At 36.1% G+C, this 15,559-nt stretch overlaps 1 protein-coding gene across 9 annotated transcripts in view; it reads right to left on the reverse strand.

Moving 5' to 3' along the window:
• LOC119795311 (disco-interacting protein 2 homolog C) overlaps positions 1 to 15,559 on the reverse strand; it is a 240,853-nt gene that overhangs the window by 45,201 nt on the left and 180,093 nt on the right. For all 9 annotated transcript variants that reach the window (XM_038303242.1, XM_038303239.1, XM_038303241.1 and 6 more), the window contains 4 exons: positions 10,531 to 10,622; positions 4,953 to 5,063; positions 4,298 to 4,421; positions 1,976 to 2,085 (listed from right to left, as the gene is read on the reverse strand). In XM_038303242.1, coding sequence (XP_038159170.1) covers positions 1,976 to 2,085; positions 4,298 to 4,421; positions 4,953 to 5,063; positions 10,531 to 10,622 — 437 coding nt within the window. The remainder of the gene's footprint in view (positions 1 to 1,975; positions 2,086 to 4,297; positions 4,422 to 4,952; positions 5,064 to 10,530; positions 10,623 to 15,559) is intronic.

Raw genomic sequence — 15,559 nt, forward strand, 5'->3', positions numbered from 1 at the left:
TGACACATGCTTATTTAAAACTACAGAATCGTTTCAGGAGAGCCATTTAAAGAAAAAACGAGAGGACACATGTAGCAGAATGAGTCCCACATAAGCAGAGACAAGAAGAGACACTGAGACGGTTCTCTATTTGAACCTATTGTATGGAAAATAATCTGTCAGGAGAAATTTTAGTGAAGATACCTGCTATTCTGTAACCTGGAAGATCTGCATATCAGCCTTATTATCTTTAACTGATCTGCAGAGGAAACATTTTACACCTGTGGTACAATTTCTACCATCCATCTGCAGGTACTTAGGAAACCTATTTTATTACTTAAGTTTTAACCAGATCCCCACTTTTCTTCTTCTGTGTTTCAGGAAATTAGTTCTTCATCTCTACATTTGTCCTCTGTCCTTTTTTATGTTCTATACATTTATTTTACAAAAAATGTCCAATTGTAATTTTTTACTGTTTTCCCAGGTAAAAGAAAATGGAAAAATTGTAAATAATCAGAGGTGAGCAGAATACCCCAAATTGTAGTACAGTAATAGCAGTACTACAATAAGTTAAGAATAATTTGGTAAAAAGGCTACTCAAGTTCTGAGTGTTTGCTGGATCATCACATATGATTTTATGTATAGAAATAATGAAGTCAGACATTATCTGGTATTATAAAGACTAAAATAAATTTTAAATTATAGAGAAATGACATGAATAGGGCTGAAACTAACCATTATTTTGCAAATCGATTAATCAGTCGATTATTTTGTCTATTAATCGTTTAATAATTGGATAGTAAAAAGTTCATTAAAGAAGACTTTTAGGAAATTAAACCAGGTGAAACTCAAACTTTCTACTTGAAGACTTTTAATGGAGCATATTGACAGACATTTTTTTTTTTTTTTAATCTTAAATGCAAAATGTTTGTATATTTTTTTGCAATCTTGGTATAATTACTGCAGGTTCAAAGAGTCTCTATACTCCAGATAACAACAAATCAATTACTAAATTAGTTGACGATTCTTTCAATAATCGATTAATTATTTCAGCCCTAAACATGTTTACAAAATAATATTTTTCTGCTGAAAGAAGCACTTTTCCCAATCCACATTTTTACATATAAAACTCAATCCTTAGTGTGAAAATATATATATATATATATACCAGGATATTACTCAAGTATTGGAAGTAATTAGTCACATGAACAGAAAATTACACCTCAAAGAACATTTTTGTCAAAAGTAAATGTAACTAGTTAGGAACCTTCTCTGTAAATAACTACTAAAAATGCGTGAAGGTTTGGTGTTTCTAACATTTTTATATCACTGTAAATATTTCTTAAATCCATTATCAGGCATTTTGTTTTCATCTGTTAGTTTTTGAATGCAGGTGTTTAATAAAAATATTGACAGCAGTCCTCACAAACCCCTGAGCTGATCTGTGGTAAATTAGTTTCTGCCAGAATGATTGACAGTAAATATTAGCTGTCAGTCAACTTCATCAGTGGGAAGAGAGCCTCTCTGATAACAGAACAGGCAGATTTAAGCAATAAAACTGAAACTATCTCTGATAACTGCTGGGTCACAATAATCTTTTACATTTCAGTCAAAATATGATCAACTCTCTGTAAAAGTCAAACAAAGCACCATTACAGGATGCTAAAAAGGCGATGAATCAGAATGGGATGATATTCTTTGGAAAAAAATGTTTTTAGGCCACAGAAAAAAAGGAAGGTAAAGCCCCAGACAGAAACAGGTCATTTTTCAATCATTCCTCTCCTTTAATCAGGTTCTGTTTCAGCCTCTTTCAATCTGAAATGCAATCAAGGAGAGATTTCTTCTCACTAGAGAAGCAATTACTGAAAAGGACGTCTCCTAGAAATCAAACCGACCAGCCGGGATGATGGCGTTGACCTGCTGAAAGGTTGCATCTCTTTGATCAAAGAAGATGCATATCTGCTGTGATTAAACAGGTGGAAATATCTGCTGTTACCTCGATGTAGGCGGTATCCTGGTTGGCATCCTTGATCTGGGGGAACCAGTCTCTGGGCGGCTTGCAGAGGTGTTTGGACTCTGGGACAAACCACAGAACCTTGGGCCAACCTGGACACAAAGAGACCAGGACAGGAAAGACACAAGCTTTACTTCATTTAAACTGTTCATTCTTAAACTGATTCTCCTGCTGAAAGGAGGAATCATGCTGATGACTGGTCCTGGTAGGAAGGCGTGCTGCTCACTCAGCGCTGAGAGGTTACAGGGTGTAAAACACTGAACAAAAAACTCCTGATTCCCACTAATGTCTGAATTACTGCCGATGGATGGGAGACAGAAGAAAGCATCAGATGAGTGACTGAGAGGAGCTTAAAGCTGATCGATAGGAGAAGCACTTTGCTTTAATGAGCGCCACGCTGACAATCTTAAATCTGCTGGCATCATGTTTCTATTTATAAACCCATTACTGCAAAGCAAAGCGTGCTTATTTATCAGGGAGAGATTTCTCTCCCTGCTGCTCTCTGGACTGATGGTGGGTTTTTCTATCGATCTGCATCCCTCTGAGTTTCTCCACATCATCGTCCTCCATCCTTCAGCCTGGCTGCCTGCTGTCTAAACCCAGCTTTTTTCTCTGTCAGGCTAATTTCCTCAAAGCTGATTCTATCAGAGCCATTTATTCCATTTATAACAAATAATCTTTTTTAATTAAAACTACTTAGACCAGACAGATTGTGAAGCTCTTCACTATTTTTTTTTCTAGTAAAGTAACTTTAATAGTCTATTATTAATAATTGTCATAATTAATATTGATAAAATATATTTAAAACTAGATATTTTGTTCTTTTATATATTTGTATGCATTTCTTAACTTTAGCAATAAATAAACTTATAAGGCTCCAATGGTATGTTTTCTAGGATGTCATATAATGAATTTTAAATGTTGGAAAGCTCCATTAGTGAAAAACAGAGAGAGAAGGAATAAACAATTTCTAATTAGCTTGGAAGCTAAATGTTGCATCATAATAAAACAGAAGATGCATTAGCGCTACTGTTTACTCAGATGCGTTAAATGGCTCCTCTATGATCCCTGTTGATGTCTTTCCACTGCTGGGCAGTTTAAACATTAACAAGGGCCGGTTCTGGTCTGTAAATTCAAACTCTTATTAACTGTAAATAAATGAATCAATGTTCACAGTTCAAGAACCTTAAAATAACTTGACGCAAAATGATCTTGTTGGCATAATGAAGCAGTCAAGCTAGTGTCTGCTTAATGAAACTGGGCGGATGCCAGAATAAGAAATCATTAGAAAGAGAAGAAAATTAGATTTCTAGAAAGGAGAATTGTTTTTATTCAACTGCTACCATATTGTCCTTTTCTATTAAATTAAAAAATAAAGACGATTAAACAGACTAGAGACTCTTATTTTGATTGTGTTCTTAATTATGTGGCAGTCTGAACTGATAATTAAAAAAACATTTAAGCACCAATAAAAGCTGTAAAACAACAGGAAAAGATCAATAAATAAAACATCATTTAATCAGTTGGGTTATTTTTTAGCTTTGATGCTTAGTGTAGCATAAACACGACTGGAGAGGCAGAAGGAGGAGCTGTTTGGCTGCCAGACATGTTTTCAAAGAGAGATCTGAAGACTCTTGAAATAACAGAAAAAAAAAATCCTTTTATTGTCTTAAGAACATTAATGAGAGTTTCACGCCTGCTGAGGTCTGCAGAGGTGGGAGATCAGTTAAACATTCAAAAAACACAAATTAACTCTCAGGGGATGTTTGAAAAAAAGGAGGAAATCAATGATATCACTACAGAAACTAGTATAAAATGACCCCATCAAAATTAAAATGTGACATAATGCGTAATAAGATTACCAATTATCAATCGGGTTTATCATCTTATTATAATCTGTTTCTTTGTTGTGTTCCTATATATATATATATATATATATATATATATATATATATATATATATATATATATATATATATATATATATATATATTCTATTTAATATAATCAAAAATAACTAAGTTCATGATATTAATTTTTTTGCTTCTGAAAGGCAAAAACATCTAAAGTTAGAACAGAAGAAGCTCAGCCTGTTGTAGTTTAATGATTCTTTAATAAAATGCTGACTCAGCTTTTCGTTCACCTCACTCCACACTTTTCAGTTGTCTTACATTGTTGATGAAGAGTTTATTCAGTATGTAGTTCTGCTGTATTTTCAACACTAGTTCAGATGTAACGCTGACAGATATGACTTCATGTTTGCATGGACAGAAAAGTCCCAGTGAAAGGTTTCGGGAGCCTGACCTTTGAACTGTGGGATCTCTCCGGTGGGACTTTTGGGTAGGCCTTTATGGCAGGCGTCGCTGGTCAGAGCCACGGTGACGCCGCAGCTCCCTAGCAGGAAGCCGATCTGCTGACTGCCGGCGTCCTGCAAACACAAAGACAGCAGAGGCTGAGAAACCAGACTGATGAAGATGAGCTTCCTGCTGAAGATCAGCTGTACTGGAGCAATGGGAGCATGGAAATCCTTCCTTATCGCCACTTACTACAATAACAGCAGCAGGTTAATTTAATTTACACTGCTTATTTTTAAAATATTTTAAGGAATTAATTCCCAATAAGTTGGACTGTTTTTAAAAATGTGAATCTATTTATTGGCTAAAAGCTCCTATCTGAAATTATTGAACTATCATCTCCAGAAAATAAAATGTCTCTTTTCTTTTTGCTTTCTACCTTTTTCACTTTGTTTCTGCAAATTAGGGGGGCTTATGTTTCCTACTAGGAAAAACGACTTGAAATCTTTCGGAAATAAAACCCTGAATGAAGTAAGGTTCAGCTTTGTTTAAAAAAAATAATAATATTAATATTTTCTCTTCTTTTTTTCTACAAAAAATCTGTTCAGTTTTTTTTCTGAAATTTTTGGTTCATTTTAACAGATAGAATAATAAATAATCATTACCTTCCTGGTCAGCGGTACCTCTATCGGCACGGGGACGACCTCAGCCAGCAGGCAGCCGTAGAAAGCCGTCATGAAGGCACCAGGGTCGTTGTTGGGGAAGACCAGCGCCACCTATGGACATACAAACTAAGTTATCACAGAGAGACTAGTTAAACACAAAAACTGATTAAGTGTTAGATTTAAGGCTTAGTTGCTTTTAGGTGCCACCTTTTGTTAGGTGGTTTTATTGTAACACGACCACTAGAAAAATATGCTGGTCATAGTTACTCCAAAAAACATAAAAAAGTTAAATAAATAAATAGCATCAGGAATAGTGTTCAGTTCGATCATTTATACAGTATAAAGCCTCAAACTAAACGCTATTCCTGACATTTTGAATTGAAAAAGCTTCCTGGACAGAAAGCGAAATGTCTTTAAACCTGGAAACAAAGTCCAGTGGATTGTTTTTAACTTAATTTTTTTGGACCACTAGAAAAGGAGTAGCATTTATTATTATTAATTAAAAAGAAATAATATACCTTTATTTAAACCAGGAAAACAAATATATCATAGCCAAAGCATCTTGACATTAAATAGCTTTTGGAAAAGTTCAAACTTCTCCCACACCTTCATATAATTAAACTATGAACTGTATGCATCTGTAATAACATGCATATAGCACTATATATTGTATATTTCATCAGCAATTGAAATAAACAATCATTTGAAAATTTCGAAATATTTCTTTCCATCCTTTTTTTTAAACATATATTTGGTTTATGTTGCTAATTGCTGAACAAAGTCCCTTCATGGCTTGACATGCATGCAAATCCTTTTCATTGTTTCGTGTTTTTATTTATATCCCCCCTTTAATCATAATCATCCTTCTCTTTCTGTGAACATTTCCTAAATGTTCTTTGACAGCAGATTTTTTTTCCTCCCCTCAGACTTAAACCGTTTGAACGCGACCAAATCCAGAAACGTTTACATCATTGTATCCTACTTTGTTTATTGGAATAAGCCACTCCTTCCTGATCTGTGAGCTTTTTACACGCTTTCTTGTTCTACAGGATTTCATTGATTGGAAACAGATTGTTATCCCCCATTGCCTCTCATATAGAGACACATGTGGACCTTATAATTGTCTACATGAGCTATCAAGCACACAGGACATGAACATATCTACAGTTAACATGCTTCTAGACCCCAGTGGGGATGTAATCTCTGCCTTTATTGGATCCAGTTCAGCTCCAGTTGCCCATTGTGACATTACCAGGAAACCCTGTTAAAGTGCTGTTTAATAGCTTTTATACACATTACTAAAGTAGATCTATCCAGTGTGTGCTATAGGCTAAGTGCAGCGGAATGAACGGGAGCCTTGTAATGAGGCTTTAACAGATGTAATATTGATATTTGCAGGTCTCGCTGGAGCTCATCAGGCTTCATCTGCAGTTCGCTGCAAAGACAGGAAGCATCAGAAGACAACTGCTGCATGAGTGTAAAGATTTTTCTTTACGAGATTCTGAATGGCTGCTTTGTTTATCATTTATTGGACAAAGAGAATCAGCTCTGCAGAGGAGCAGGCCTACAGATGGGTTCACCTCTGAATCTGTTTTACACCATCACTCCAACCAGAGTAATGGTATTAAAAGCTTTTTGCTTTTGAAAAGTAAAAATGTGAAGGAAAGGACAATAGATGCATTATTAATTCATCCTTTATCCTTTCAAACACTGAAGCTCGCTTTGTAAGAATATGTGATCATTTTATCTGCCAACTCTGTGCTCTAAAGGCTTTAAATTATTCTCTTAAGATTTATTCACTGAGATTCAGATACATAACTGTTCATCGGGACTATGAGTTGGAGCTGCAAGTCAAAATATGTCTATAGCGGCTATAGGTTAGTAATATAATAATAATAATAAAAAAAATAATAATAATAATAATAAGAATAATAACTATATATAATAAACAACTATAAAGATAATATACAGTATGTTTTTTTTTTTTTACTTTTCCTAGAGTTTCAGGGTTTTATCTATGGTCCTTTAATATTTAGAGAGTGTCACCCTCATTCTTGGTTCTCTACATGATCACAATGAAATATATGGAGGACCTAACATATAAAAAAAATAGTTTCAAAGGCTAAGTGACAGACGGACATTTTGAGAACCAGACTCTGGGAGGGTTTTAGTTGCAGTTTGTTTGCGGAACTTTCCCTATGAAGTTTAGTCTTTAACAGGTAAAATTTAGGATCACTTGGGTTAAGATAAGGTGACTTTTTCCAATCCTGTGAATATTCTAACTTTATGACACCCATAAATTAGTTTTTATTTAGTCATTATCATCAAAAATACAAGAAAAAAGGCTTGAAATTTTTAATTCTTTGTGCAAATTTACACATAATAAATCAATTGACCTAAATGTAGTGAAAACAAAACAAAAAAATAATAATATTCTATTATATGGATCTGGATGTATGTTGAGTCCAAATGTTTTATATGTTGTTTCCAGAAGAAAAAAACAATCCTTAAACAATCCGACTGGAGTGGATTATTGCATATAAGGAGCATAAGCGATATCAGATGGTGATATGTTGTCTAAACACTTCAGAGAGATAATTATAATATTTTTCAGCAAAACACATTTGCAGAGAAAGAGAATTAAATTACAAATGGAGAATAAGTGAATTAGTTAAACTGCAATAAACGCCACACATGAAATTGTATGTTTCCCAACATAAACAATGTCAGCTTCTTAGCATTTAAATCTCATTCATGTAAACATCTTTGTAAATTAGATTTTTTCCCCCAGTCCAACATGTTCAAGGATAGAAAGACTGTTCTGTAATTCTCACTCAGCAAGAGTGGAGAAATCTGAGGAGTTATAATCAAAACACACAGTCCTGTGGCTAAGATGCTGTATTACCCAGCATTGTATCAGCCTTGACTCGTTTTCCAGCTGAACTGGAGATCAAACCTAAAATAAAAATGAAACGGATACCACAGAGACACTAGGACGGCGCGTGACATCAGAGACATGCGGCGCTGCTGCTGAAGCCTTTTCCACTTCAGTTTGAAGATCTTTTCATGTTCTGAGCAACAAATTTACAGGTCCACAGTGGAAAGAGGCAATAATGACAGAGGAAAGGGGGGCTGTTGGCTGAGAATCGTTCATTTGGTGCGTTTGTTTTATAACAGCACAAAACAGAAAGGCCAAGAAATTCAACCAAGATGCACTGCAAGTTCTCACAATCTGAAGAACGCAACAGGGGAGAGGTGAGGCGAGCTGTTTCCAGGATGTGCTAAAGAGGTAACTTGAAACATTTTTTAATAGTGTTCTCCTGAAGCTGCATTTTAATTATTTGAAGATGACAACTGTCTCTAAAGAAGAGGGAAAACAAGAAAACTTTCAGACGACCAGTTATTGGCTGCTAATCAAACACATTGATCAGGCAGGTAATTATAACATCTGATCCCTGCAGGGAAACCAAATCAGGCCTGATTGCAGTTTTAGAGTAGATGCATCGGAACAAAGGCCTTGATGGAAATCATTTTCATCATTCTGCTTCATTCTGTCTCTATTTTCCCCTTTCTAAAGTATTTCTGGGATCAATCTCCAACTTGCCATAAACGCCTTTGCTTATAGATGTTGGAGCACGGCCTGTTTTTCAGTGTAGTCCTGTTTCTCTGACTGTGACTAACTAGATGTGCTCTCTTCATCCCCTGAAATTGGAGCTGGCTTGGAGCTTGTCTGCCTGGCTGTGTCTTTCCAGGACAGGGCCTCCTGTGGAGCTGGTTGACAGTTGCCTTTTGTATCTCTGCTTCTTTCTGTATCTCTGATTTTGTCTCCTTGAATCCCAGTCGGCCATAGCAGATGGCCGCTCACACTGAGCCTGTTTCTGCTGGAGGTTTCTTCCTGTTAAAAGGGATTTTTTTCTCCACTGTCGCAACAAGCATGCTTAGTTCGAGGTATTGCCTTCGAATCAATGAGTCGAAGCAATCAACTGGTTTTGCTTAGATAGAAAACTTGACTGTATGATCTGGTGAACTGTAAAGTGCCTTGAGTTTACCTGTGTTGTGAATTGGTGCTATATAAATAAACTGAATTGAAAAGACACCAATGATCTTAGAGAAGCAGATTCTTTGGCCAATCAGTCTAGAAACTGCTATAAAGCTATTGTTATATATTAAAAATAAATAAATACAGCTAATCCTTCCAGGAGTAGACATCCCATCCCCACAAACCTGCACACACTTTACACCAACAAAGCTCAGTTAAAAATCCCAGAAAACTCCTAAAAGCTTCATCACCATTAAGGTTACCGTGATAAATTCTTCATTTGATGATAGAAACAGAAACTGTAATACCTCCCAGTTTGCTTCAGGATCCAGTTCTATACTTCTGCTTCTTTATGCAATTTCAAACTGACTTAGTATTACAAATGGTTAGAAAGTCTGCAATGATCTTTTAGTTGATGACAAAGGGAATTTCAGGGCTACATGTTTGTCTAGTTCAGAAATCAATAAGTTATAAACATATAAGTCTTTTTGTCAGGTTAGATTGAGCTCCTGATCACAATATTCTATTTATTAGGTGGCTTTACTATTACTACTACTTTACTTTATTGTTATTTAATCTTTTGCCTCAATTAAAAAGTGCCTGATGTCTTAAACCTTCAAGCGTTAAGGGACCTTTTTAAAGTTAGATATGGAACGTACTCCCAGCATAATGAAAGCTCAGAGTTAATTTCACAGATGTTGATTCTCAGGCCAGAGGTTTCCAGATGCTATATAAGCTTATTTTTAACTAGTTGGATCCTTTTTCTTCAGTCGCTACTGCTGAAAATCTATGAGCAGCAATGTTTGACTTTGATGGTCAGACTTGTAATCTTAACTTGGTTTTGTGTTTAAACATTTCTTAGAATTGTGCTGAAAGTTTTCTTCTTTCTGAATCAATTCCTTTTAGGCAAAATATGATATTTACATATGAAAAGTGGATATAGTTTACTTTTCTAAGACTCCGTAGGCCTAACTAAGATTGTTGATTACAGACAGGTACCAGGGCCCCTGTAGTAAAGACATAATGCTAAATAAACGTAGGATATACAAGTTATGTATGCTGGCATGGAAACTGTTAATGATAGGTTGCTTAGACCAGTTTTCTATATTTTATTTTAACTTTTAGCAGTTTTATGATAATAATGATGGTAAAATTAAGTTGTTGCACTTTCAGCTTAAGTCGTGTTTAGATCTGATCACAGTTTTCATGTGTTATACCTGAGCTTCCAGAGCTGCAGATAGCTTTTTGGTTCATGTCATTTTTCAAACAATGAACAATTTCCTTGTTTTTATTTGTTTCATTCTTCCGTTTGGTAACATCAATAAAAAGCAATTGTCTCATCCTTGCCCCCAGGTAAATTAGCATGATAAATGCTTCAGAAACTTGCATGTTGAGATAACTCAGACATTTGAACAAAGCAAAGGACCTCTGGAGTAATGTCCTTTATACAGATGAGAGCCGGGTTATAAAAGTTGACATAGAAAGTAAAGCAGGTTATGACCACAAACACTTCTTCTCGCCTCATTTCTCTAAACTCACCCGGTCTCCAGGTCTGACTAGTGGTTCTTGTTTGGTTCCCAGTTTGTGCAGCAGGTTGTAGGCCACCTTCACACTTCTGGACCAAAGTTTACCTGCAAGCAGAACAAAACAAGGTTTTCACTTATAAAAAAAAGTGCGTAATCTATACTAAAAGTGAAAGTACCAAGAACCAAGAAATCTGCCTCTATAGATCATGTGTGCGCTTCAAAGGTTTTTATCCAAAGCCCCACCTCATGCCCCGCCCACTTCACCCCCACATTCAACCATAAATGTTCCATGCAATACAACGCAAGAACATCACTATTTTTAAATGAGCCAGATGATCAAAGCTATTTAATGGTTTCCGATCGCAACCAAGAAAGAAGAAAAAAAAACACCGTTTAATTGAGGTGTTTGGATTTGAGGTGGAAAGAAAGATTAATATACGGTATTTGGTAGACATGTTAAATAAAGAAAAGTATTTTAATGACCCTTTCAGAATCTAATGGACTGATTACATTAACAAGGACATCCAGGCAGCATGGAGTCGACCGCTGACGGTGATATTTCAACTTTATAGATTATTTTGCGATGGTAAGAGTTGACAGAAACTGCAGAGTGGTTAACTGCTTTAATTAATTCATTAATAAAGCAAACAAAACCCCCAATAATCCCGGAAAGCAACATACCTATTAGCTGTACTCTAATTATTTATGGATTATTTTTAATCTTTTGATTACCTGACTGCAAGAAGCCTTTTCCCACTCAAACCTTCTAGGTATACATCAATTGCATATATCTGTGATTAAAGTTCCATATGTAGTGCGTGGTGCTAGTAGGTTGCGACTGCAACCATATGTAGTGAATTTTATGTCTGAGTCACCTGTGTTGCCAGTTTCCCCCTCCCTCCTAAATATGCGTACTCGTCCGATCCGGCTTGTTCAGAGCTGCATTTTTTTTTTTTTTTGAAATCACAACCTTTGTGTGGAAGTCTGCAGAGACAAATTTCAAGCCCCATTTTGTGTGCTTTTAAGCTCCATAAATTAGACTAGAACAGACACAAGTCTGGTTTGATGGGTCATGAATTGCATCTCAAAGGAAGAGCAGTTTGAATTTGATTACTCAGCTTTCTTGATATGAAATAAACCAAACAAGCTTGAAAAATGTCTTAATAATTTGACACATGTATGGAGAGAATATATGCAGTCAAACGTAAGAACCGCAACAAATCAGAAGAAGTCGTGAACCCTGTTGCAGATGTTTGGTGTCTTAATAATTATTTTAAGCTATTATTCTAAAGGTCGAGCAGCTTTAGGTGACACAGGTCAACCCTTCACCTCTCCTGGAAGAGAATGATGAAGGAAATCCTTCCATCTGGAACAAGGTGGATGTCAGAATCATTTCAAAACTCACTCTGAACCACAAACAGTCAATAAACACTGTCAAATCTCTCTGATCAGTTTCAGCTTGCCTGTCAGCTCCAGTCTGCTCCATTCATCAATGCTGCAACTCAAAACAAAGGAATCAATTTCATCCGCTCCCCTTTTTATCCTTTAATTCAAACTGCTTTACACAGATATTATTATGCATGGGCAATCCAGCGTGAAATACTCAGCTTTTGCACGAGATGAGAAGTTTTTTTCCCCCAAGTGTTTGACAGAACTAATGAGTAGCAGATAATGAGATCTTGGAGATTCATGAAGGCAAACAGAGATGGCCACATGTCTCCATGTTTTCATGTTTGAATTATTAACAGAGACAAAAAAAGCTGAAAATTCTCCCCTGTTCATTGCTGCTCTCTTTGTTTCCTGCTTTGATGTTTCACCTTATCTGCCTCTAAAGCATAACAATGACATAACAAAAAAAAGAGGAATATAAAGAGATATATTAAAGACACAATTTGAGAAGTTTTTAAATGCAATGCACTGTCAAATATAACTGTTCAAAGGCTGATTTAATTGAACGGTAACAGTGATCTACAATAATCAACCTGGTCTTGATGTAGGAACAATGCAAACACAGGGTGAAATAGAACAAATCACGAGTCCTGATTGTCCAATTAGTGACCCTAACGGCCAAACTAGTGCGTTTGTTCTGAATGCAGTCTACAAACCTGTTAGGACGGATCCACATGGCAAGGTTTTAAAATGCAAAGAGGCCCCACAGAATGATAAAAACATACAGATATAACAAGTTTGGTCTTTCAGTGTGTGATGTACAAACACACGGCGAGCACAGCACTCCACACAGCAACATGCTTCTGTCTGGAAAATTCAAACAAGGGAATTCTCACAAAACCTCCCAATATCAAACATGAGCTCAGAGTGAATGAATACGACCAAAGAGGAACAAGCAAGAGAAATACTGTGTAGAAACACTGCAACAGGAAAAAAAGGTCAGGTCTTCTATTTCCAGCCAGATCTAGAAATCAAACATGGAGAATAGAATAGAATAGAATAGAATAGAATAGAAAATCCCTTTATTGTCCCACAATGGGAAAATTCTAGTGTTTACAGCAGCAAAAGTTTATAGAAAAAAATTGTTGCACAAATGTGGACCTTAGAAAAATTTATAAGAATAACATACTAGTGAAGAGTTAAAAGATAAACAATAAAATACTGTAATGTAAAGTTTTATTTACAAAATAAAAACTGTGCATCTGGATAATATATAACCAATATCCAGCTATGAACATTTTTACAGCAATGGATACTTGAAAATAGCAGCAACATCAGAGATGTGAAAAATGACAGCAATCATCATGAATGTAACAACTTATTGAGGTTGTTGGGAACAGTGGTGGTTATAAAGTCTTACAGCTGCTGTGATAACGCTCCCTGGAAGCAGCATTTCGTTCCTAAGCTCCACTTATCTGGAAAAAAACTTCCAGAAGGCAGTAAAGAGCTGAAAGCCTGAGTTCTTTTCCGTCAAAGTTAAAAACCCCTTTTGTTTGTTAAGTAAATGTGAATCCCTTTATTTTCCCACGATAGGAAAATTCACTCTCTGCATTTAACCCATCCCCTTGGGGAGCAGTGGGCTGCCATTGTGTGGTGCCCGGGGAGCAGTCCGGGCTAAAGGGTCTTGCTAAGGGACTGGGAGTGGCAGTCTGCAGGCGAGACTTGAACTCAGAACCTCTGGGACCCAATCGCAACGCTCTAACTACTGGGCCAAACTCTCCAGAACTGTTAAACTGTAAAATGATGGATTATCAGTTTAAAGTTGTGATCCAACTGTTTTATTTGATATCCTTCCTGCTTTCATCATGTTTTTATCTTCATTTTCTTTTATTCTGCTTTTATTTTCCTTCTACTTGATCTTTGTCTTGTGCCATGTAAATAAACTTCTCCTGCCTTACATGATCAAACATAACTTGGCTTTTCTGATGAAGGAATTAATCTAAAGGGGTAAATGTAGTCTTTTCTTTACAAATAACTGCATAACTTCTCAATCTGCTGGTCCAAAGTGGTTCCAAACCAGGCTGGTCAATGTGCAGGCCTGCCAGCTGCTTTCAGGAGAAGCTACAGGTCTACTGCCCCTAGTGGCTAAAAGTTACACAGTGTGGCTTGTTTCAATTATTAACTTTCTGATAAACATCCAAGAGAAACTGAACTCTGGATTCCTCTGAACTATTTTTTTTCTGTGAATCAAAGTATAGATCTCTCTCCTGGCTGTTATGAGAGGTTATCTGCAGTGCAGCGTCAATGAACTTTTAAGGACAGCAGGAGATGTGGGCATCATGAATTCCGTCTGTTCTCCTGCGGCGGAGGAGAACCCGGCAGGAAGAAACGAAACAAGTTTGTCTTTGTGGGCCGACATCAAACACGAAACATGACAGGAATCAAAGATAAAGAGGAGATACAAACTGAGGGAGAGAAAAGAGGAGATTTAAATTCAGCACGGCACGTCAAACACAAACCTGCCACGCTAATACCTCACCGTGTTTCTGCCTCTGGTGGCCGACTCCTGAACGCAGGCTGAGGACATTTCACAGTCTGGTGAGCGCTCATATCGTCTCATCTACAGCGAGATCACTCCTCTCACATCAGTCACACCGACAAAAAACTGAACGGCTGCTTAGAGAAAACTACGGTGATGGAGCTGCTGTCTGTTTATCCTCTGGGACCAGGACTGGCACAAACTCTGGATGTACACGGGAAATATCTGCCAAGTTATTTTTTTTAATCTAAAACTCTGTGCTACAGTAGTGAGATCTACAGTGATTCACCAACAGGTGCAAATCTTATGAAAAATGGGAAATTTCCTGCAAAAAACACAAATGATTCAAATTTATAGTCAGGATTCTGCCAAAAGTTCATACACACAATAAATACACTTACAAGCAGCTTTATTTCATACAGGTACTCATAAACTACTCCTCACATGCTTGTTTAACACGTTACATATGCAGATAGAGTGTCAATGGTCCCCAATATATCACACATGAGTGATTGTTCCTTCTCTGTTTTAGGAGTTGCAGCAATGAGCTTAAATGAAACAAACAAAAAAAATGAATCTATTTTTAAAATGTAAGGACTAGAGGTAAAAAGTTGTCTAAAAAATAATCACTCCAGTAAAGTATAGATAGGCAAAATTTATACTTAAGATTAAAAAAGTATTTGTACTTTGTTAGGACAGGTCCTAACTATGTTTTAGGGGTTGCAGCAATCCCCTCACATATATTAATTGCTTGAATCATATCAGTAACAACTAGAGGGATATTCTGGTAGAAACAAAAAGCGATTAACTGAAAGATTTTTTATGTTTTTATTATTATTTTTGGTTTGTTAAATCCAGGACACCTTTATTGCTTCAATATAATTAACTTTCAAAACAGAAATTCATTTATTTCATTTAAATAATGGTTTAGTTTAAAAAATATGGCAAAATTTGTAAAAAAAAAAAAAAAAAAAAAAAAGATGTCACACACTTATTTCATATCTATCGCTGAAATAGGGTTAAGTTATATTTAAATGTTTAAATAAAACCAATGAGTTATTATGCTCTATAATTATTGGGGAAATAAATAGCTAGACTTGGAGGTTCCACTTAA

This window comes from Cyprinodon tularosa, unplaced genomic scaffold, assembly GCF_016077235.1.
Source record: "Cyprinodon tularosa strain WSP-4 unplaced genomic scaffold, ASM1607723v1 ctg509, whole genome shotgun sequence".
In the NCBI taxonomy this organism is placed as follows: domain Eukaryota; kingdom Metazoa; phylum Chordata; class Actinopteri; order Cyprinodontiformes; family Cyprinodontidae; genus Cyprinodon; species Cyprinodon tularosa.